Source organism: Maniola hyperantus, chromosome 17, assembly GCF_902806685.2.
Source record: "Maniola hyperantus chromosome 17, iAphHyp1.2, whole genome shotgun sequence".
In the NCBI taxonomy this organism is placed as follows: Eukaryota; Metazoa; Arthropoda; class Insecta; order Lepidoptera; family Nymphalidae; genus Maniola; species Maniola hyperantus.
The window spans coordinates 12,632,048-12,640,187 of record NC_048552.1 but is presented as its reverse complement, the minus strand read 5'-3'; the positions used below and the strand labels follow the sequence as shown (position 1 = coordinate 12,640,187).

The 8,140-nt window shown below is 34.3% G+C and overlaps 1 protein-coding gene across 1 annotated transcript; it reads left to right on the top strand.

Moving 5' to 3' along the window:
• The first annotated feature begins 494 nt into the window (after window positions 1-494).
• Window positions 495-1,916, top strand: Dpm3 (Dolichyl-phosphate mannosyltransferase subunit 3). The gene is made up of 2 exons (XM_034977266.2): window positions 495-622; window positions 1,133-1,916. Exon 2 carries the CDS (start codon window positions 1,134-1,136, stop codon window positions 1,410-1,412), a length of 279 nt encoding a protein of 92 aa, XP_034833157.1. The 5' UTR covers window positions 495-622; window position 1,133; the 3' UTR covers window positions 1,413-1,916.
• The last annotated feature ends 6,224 nt before the right edge of the window (window positions 1,917-8,140 follow it).

Sequence of the window (8,140 nt, the reverse complement as noted above, 5' to 3'; positions counted from 1 at the left end):
ACTACACAGGCCACAGCACTTTTATATTCTACATGGAAATTGTAACGAAGCCGGTTCTTGTCTTGAATAAAACAGCTTTTTAATTTTTTACTTTATAAGTTTATATCTATCACTATTCTATGCACATTTTATTATGCACATGCCATTTTATCACAAGTTGAAGTTTTTTTTTAAGTTGTGGCATTGACATTTCGTTGTTTGCCTTAAACTGACATTGACATATATAGTGTTGTTACCTAAGGTTGTTACCTCTCCAGCTAGAATTCTACTAAAGCTGCTAAAAAAATAAGAGAGCTTTAAAATGCAAAATATATTTTATTCAACATAGTTAATGCTTGCTCTGTGGTCACCATGTTGAATCATGTCATCCGTGTTGATTTAAAATCAAAGAAGTGTGATAACAGTCCTTTACTGTTATCCAGGGCCGTAAAATAAAAATAAAAAAATAAAAAAAAGCAGTGTGTCCAGGGCCGTAAAATAAATAATAAAAAAAGAGACTGTCAAAACAAATACAATACATGAAAGAATTTGAGGAATTTTAAATTTCACAAAGTATCATTTAAGTATCTGAAAATTGTGAAATTATACTCATTTATTAGCGTTATCACAAAGGTTACTTAATGTAAGTGTTCACTAAATTATTTAAATTTTCATCCATAATTTTAGGTTATAAATGTTTTTCTTTAACAAAATAGTATCATCTTTAATGTAATTTTATCTGAAAACTGTATCATATGTCACTTTTGCAAAATGACTCTAGTTTCACCGGTAATAGTGAAGTATCTAGCATAGTATGTCAAAGTACTTTGGTTACTGAAACAAATGTTGTGGCATAACTTGTGAGTTGTCAGTTTCTCATACCAGGGCGCGTTTGGAACCCTCTGAGCTGTTTTATATTATAAATATAATAAATGCGAAATTGTGTTTGTTGGTTTGTCCTTTAATCACGTCGCAAAAGAGCAACGGATCAATGTGATTTTTTGCATGGGTATAGTTTAAGACCCGGAGAGTGACATAGGCTACTTTTATCCCGGAAAATCAATGAGTTACCTCGGGATTTTTAAAACCTAAATCCACGCGTATGAAGGCGCGGGCATCAGCTAGTAATTAATATTATTATGTTTTCTTTCAGCATGACAAAACTTTTAGAATGGATTTCAGTCACGTCAGCCGTGTTTGCCGTATGGTATTCCTTTGTAGGAGGTTACGTTAAACACAAATTGATAGAAGAGAACATGACCCTTGTAGTAGTATCCCCTATAATATTTGTCATACTATTTGGTCTGTATGCTGTTACCGTGGTCTTGTATAGAGTATTTACCTTCAACAATTGTGATGATGCAGCAAAGGAGTTACAGGCGGAGATTATAGAGGCACGGAGAGACTTGCATGAAAAGGGATTGAGGTGGTAGGCATTCCAATTATTAATGTGATCCAAGGGGCAGTAGGTTTTAGGATGTGCTTGATACAAGTTTGTCCTTAATCCTTCCATTTATGGGCTAATACAGTATTTGATAACTAGTCAAATCAGTGACTTTTTATCTAACGTCAAAATGTAGTATGCGAGATTCTATGAAATACTGGAATGCGACGTCACATCATAACGACGTACTTTTTTAGTTTAATTGATAATTCAAAATGGTTATTACACTCAAAACTGTTACAAAGGGCGTGGATTTTACGTATTTTGGAAGACCTATTTAATAATCACTGAGAAATAATTTATTTTTGATACAGTCAAATACCCAATTATGGATAGATGTTTTTATATAGCTATTATGTATATATGCACTGTCTAGTATGATTAAGCACCAAAATTTCCCACTGCCTCTTGGATCAATTGTTTAAATGTAAGAGTTATTCCATAATTGTATTTATTTTTTTATCTAATAAAGCGTTTAATTCTGTATAATTCATGACGTATTTATTTATTCTATACCCTATTCCTAAAAGACTGTCTACAAATCGATTAAATTCTTATATTATATTACTTGCTTTTTCAGTATAATATTCATTCTCATTGCATCATCATCATCAACCCATGACCAGCTCACTACAGAGCAGAGTCTCCTTTCAGCCATGGCTATAGTGTACCACGCTGGCCAAGTGCTCATTGGTCACGTGTCATCGCGCGAGCACGGCAACGCGGAGGGGGATGAGCATCGTGCGACCTATTAGGACACCTCTGTTGGATCATCGTACGACCATTTTCATCTCACAACGAAAACGCATCGTGCATTCGTGCCATCGCACTATCGTTGCCAATTAGGACGACGCCTTTGAGTGAGAGGGTTGACAAGCTAGCTATTCCTAAAAGACTGTCTACAAATCGATAAAATTCTTATATTATATTACTTGCTTTTTCAGTATAATATTCATACTCATTGCATCATCATCATCAACTCATGACCAGCTCACTACAGAGCAGTCTCCTCTCAGCCATGGCCATAGTCTGCCACGCTGGCCAAGTGCGGATTGACAGACTTCACACATCTTAGAGAACATTATGGAGAACTCTCAGGCATGCAGGTTTCCTCACGATGTTTTCCTTCACTGTTAAAGCAAGTGATATCTATTTACTTAAAAGCCTTCCTAAAATCTGTTATCTCCAGCAGGATTTGAACCTGGGGCAATTGAGTAAGATGTGACAGCTGACTGCTGCACTGAAGGGTTTTATAAAATAAAACAACTATTTTAAGACTAAGATTAATTATTTGAGCTAAATACTTATTTTGCACTTATATATCTATTTACAGTTTAAATAATTTAAAAAATACCATGTATATCTTCACACCGTTCATTCAAGACCAAAATTAATGTATTTTTTTATTAAGACTTATTTTAAGTAAGGTACATTATGGTTTTGTAAATCTGGCCGCACATCGGCTGCTATAGAATAAGCAATAGACGCTTGAGCGACCTTTCGATTGCTGAAGCGATCCATCACGGAACATAAATTATGCATCTTGCCCATTGACGTTGTTACAGTTCTTGCAATTCACGAAGGCGAGTGGACTTTACTTGTAGTTTCGTCGCATACGCGGACATTGCGTAAGTATGTGTGCATGTCGGACCAATCAGTCGCAAGCAAGCGCTCCCGAACGCGCCTTACTTATACCGATAAGACTTTTAAACACAAGCATGGGTGACTCGCCTTCGTGAATTGCAAGAACTGTACCCGTCGTCCTACTTAGCAAAGATTGTACGATGGCACACGATTCGTTGTCGTCGCACGAAAAGTTCAAACATAACTATTTTTTTTTCAGAGTATCCTAATTGAAGCTCGCAAGCCATTGCGCTAGCACAGGCAATGTTATAACGATCTTCCGATGAGTTTTATCGTACGATCATGTAATCAAATATACCTACCGATCTATTTTGAGTGTCCTAATTGATCACGCGTCATCGCGCGAGCACGGCAACGCGACGGGGGATGAGCATTGGACCATTCCATCCATTGGATCCATTAGGACACCCATGTTCGATCATCGTACGACCATTTTCATCGCACAACGAAAACGCATCGTGCACTCGTGCCATCGCACGATCGTTACCAGTTAGGAAGACTCCTTTGAGTGAGAGGGTTGACAAGCTCAGATGACTGATTTCCCTCGACTAATCTAAGCGACAAGATATTATATCGCACATGTATCTAAAGTTCGTATGCGTTTCCAATAAGAAAATCGTGGTCTCCAGGCGACTAGTTGCTCCAACGATAATAACAAATGTGCGGACAGTTTAACTCAATTAGGGCGTACGGCAGTGAACCGCACCAAGTTCTCTGAATAAAAATATTTAGGCTTGTTTCTAAACATGAAAAATTAAACTGAAAAAACAATCCACAAGCTAATACAGTTTATGACCAAAATAATAAATAAGTATTTAATTTAATTGAAAATAACTGTTATTATCACATACAAATCGGATGAAATTTATCGATTATTTGATATGTTCCTAATGTAGCCACATTTATGAAGTATGAAAACCGACATTTCCTTATTGTCAAAGCTACATTGATTATGATATGGCTATGGCGTCATACTTAATTATTCATATTGTGTTCGTCGTGCATTTTTAAAGTGATAGATTCCGCAAATAATATTTTAAGTATAATACAATATTGGGAACAGTTTTGGCGTGTTGACACAATGTGGACAGACCAATAGAAGAGCGTCTGTAGTCAGCGCGCTAGAGCGCCATGACAGACTAGTGTGACTTCATATAAACGTATATACTATACCTACGTGCTACTTTTGCTGCGGGGTCGATTGTGACAGTGTAACGATCGCTATCAACTCAGCGAGCAAATGACTGCGCTACAATGCATCATGCATCGTGACAGTAAGTATCTATATATCATAAATTCAGCCAATCACAATCTTTGTTGAGATTGTAGCGATGATTGATGCAGATTTTCTGAAATGGACCAGTGCGTGATGACAAACTACAATACAGAAATATTTTTGCGGCTTGAAAGTAACGCAAAGCTTTACTCTTGCGTCGCATTGCGAATTGATTGATTAGAATTATATTTAGTAATTTGAAGTACCTAAATGTAAAATAATGCGGCACTGTTAATAACAGTGGCTCTATTCCCAATATTGTTGCAATCATGATCTCTTATCTACATACGTTATATAATTTCTACATGATCTGTATAATATTTCCTTTTATCTTATAGAATTTTATGAAAATAGTGTTAGAATGAACTGAGGCGTAAAGTTGTGTTTTATCCTACAGATCTACATCGCTCTACCTATATTAAAACCCTAATAGCCGATGATATGAAAATTAGCGGCCGAAGCACTAGGGAGAGTCCCATTATATATTTACATATTCATTAAATTAGTCAGGTTATTAATGCAACCAAAAAAATAGGTAATTTTTAATTTTTTTATCTTATATTATATTTATTATATGGCTATCTCTGAATATACGAAATCAATATCAAATCAATTCCTGGCTACGGCCATGATTTATACGATTGAATGGTGTAAATATACATTTGTTAAGTATTTTATGTCAATAAACATATAATGGGAATACCGACCCGGGCGCGCCGTCGCGCGTCGTTATGAAGTAGTCGCTAAAAGATATGATAAAGAATGCAATTTAAAGCTACAATTTCAAAGTGCCTATCTACATGATTCATAAAGACGTAAAATTATTGCCAGAACGCATTACAGTTTTCCGCCACGGGCGGTTGTAGCTATTGGCAGAAAAAGTCCAGTGCCAGCGTGTCCGCATTCTCTGTACTTTTTTAAATCATAAAATTTTGCGGGAAAATCTGTCCGCGGTTGACTGTAGTGCGTACTAACTCCTATATAATATCATTTAATTTGGTATACATTATTACTTATTAATATCACCGAACACTGACATACATTTTATTTTAATTATTATGACGAACGCAAAAGAGGATTAATTACTTTAGGGGGGAAATGGAATAACTATTTGAATGACTGTGTAAGGCACACAGATTTTATACTCATATTAGTAAATAATATTTATAATTTCAATTTCAATATGGAAATGACGGCAGAAATCTGCTGGGACCAAATGGAGATAACAGATCGCGCCTGACTTGCTATCATACTATCGAAATATACAGAACCCTACTAAGTGCACGGCAGTGCAATAGTCAAGTTCTGTACGTCATTACCATTATAAAATTTACATATTTTATGGTCCACATTCAACGCATGGTGTGCTTTTTTTCTTCTATGCTTTACGTTTTACACCATCAACTATTTTAAGGAATCGGCTTAAGTTTCCGACGTATTGAAACAAAGGGATGAAATCTAACTTCATGTTGCAAAATACATAGTTATGAATTTGTTATTTTCATTTCTATTTTTCTTCATATTCATAATAATCATAGTCGTAAATAATTATGGTTATCATGTCACCTTTCCTTTAACCAACAATTTTGATGGACCACAATTTTTATTTAAAAATATTTTATTATATTTTCTATAATTGAAATGGAAAGTTGTATATTAAAATCCGTATTTGTTAATGTTTTAACTTTAAATTGCTAATGATTTAATCATTTAATTTAAATTAGGTATCTTAATTAGTTAGCTTTATTAATGCTAACCGTACAAACGCGTTAGGAAAGTTGAAAAGTGGACCCAAAATATGCACCCCACACCGGTTGGTCTTCAGATATTTTCCGACTAAAAACCGAATGATTTAGTCGAATCGACTATTGCGCAGTTTCAACTTTCGTTACGCTATCTGTACTATCTGTTAATGTTTCTACCGGACACGACATATAAATTTTTAAATCAATCAAAAAAAAAAAACAAATACTAATCGTTTACATAAAATTGGTCCGAAGGATTTTGTTACTAATTATATTTATTATCGGTGCAAAAAATACCACATTATTAAATCTAATCATTAGTTGTTAAAAATATTAAATTAAATACAGCCATGTGACAGTCCTTTTAATTCTATCTAGTGCATTTCTTTTTAACTATAAGATATTTTTTATTTTATTCTTATATTTTCTTAATATAAAACTTTTAATTATTTAAATAAGTATCTTTATAAATTAAACAATATAGTTACCTGTCTATTTATAACTAACTACTATGTGGAAAATAATAAATCATTTATTCTTTAAAATATTTTTTATGCTGGTACATAATTGGCTACTATCGTCTAAACTTTAAACAGTAGCCGTAGCAGCCATATACCTATCGTCCAAAAAAGAAGCTCCAGTTTTTTTTCAGACACTAAAGCATCTCAATTGCTCAAGAATAAGCTGTTATAAATTTGTCGCCTTAGATGCTGAAAAAACCCAACAGTGACCAAATGTGCACACAGCCTTAATCAATAGTAATGGAAAGTAAAAAATTAATTTTTTGTCAATACTTCTACACTTTACGTGACTCTTAAGTCAAGGTTAATCCCTATTTATAGTTAATCTACTTATGTAAGCAGCTATTTTAACGGTCTACTAACTTTGGATAGTAAGATTTAGAATAAAAATGTTGTTGCGTGTCAATCTTAAACGATATTATACTCAGCCCAGCTTTGCTGTAGAGTCAAACTATAGGCCTAACACCAAAATTTTGGCTGCTTCAGTATTATATATAATCGCAATTACCTTTGTTGGTGTGTTTACACTCGTAGCAACCGATCTTCTTTTATTGGTCGGTGGTCAGTAAACGCACGTGTACAAAACGCACGACATTTAAAACGAAACAGATTTACGTATATAAATCTGAGCAAATTGCGCTCTATAACTCAGCCTAACCTTTGTCTTGCCCAAGATAAAGTCACTCAGTGCTTGTTTAAACTCATGCGATTGCTGACATTGGCCGAAATTTTGGCTTTATGACGATTAATTCACACTCTATTGGCTAAAAAGCAATCAAAAATTCAGTCAACCATAGCAATTGTAATTTTCGCAACTTTGCTGCTCGCGCTGCTAGGTATATTAAACCAAGCACTTTCAAATCAAACTTTTATAAAATACGACTAGATTTTAAAGCTTTAAAACTAAACTATAAAGAGGGTAGGTAATTCATAAAAAAACTAGAAGACAAATATACGCGAAAAAGAGATAGGGAGAGGTAAATTGGTGTTTATTTTGGCATTTGAGTAATTAGAGAAAATCGACAGCGATTGGAATAATTCATAATCATAATAATTACATTTACCAGAATTTGATTTTAGCGTTTACCATATAGGATTCGATTTTTAATTATTTCACACTTCTTAAAAAAACTTCCCTTTAACGTGTTACGTAATTAATGCATTGTATCAATTTTGTATCCAAGTGCACACTGTATACCAATTTTGTATCCAAGTGCACACTGTATACCAATTTTGTACTTACCCAAGTGCACACTGTATACCAGTTTTGTATCCAAGTGCACACTGTATACCAATTATACTCTCTAAACCTTCCACTTAACGTGTGATGTATCATAATAATAATATGGACAACTCATAATTTACGTCCAGCTAAGTGCACGGTGGTATACACGCTTAGTTCTTATCAAACGAGTCTTGAAACCAATACAGTTGTAAGGGAAAAGCCAGCGTTCACATATAGTGTTTTTATTTTATACCCATTACCTAAGAACTTGGCTGGTACTCTACCGTGTAAAACCAAATTCTTCTA

Bases quoted from the DNA above. Each gene is read 5' to 3' on its own strand.
- Dpm3 (XM_034977266.2), top strand. From the start codon at position 1,134: ATGACAAAACTTTTAGAATGGATTTCAGTCACGTCAGCCGTGTTTGCC.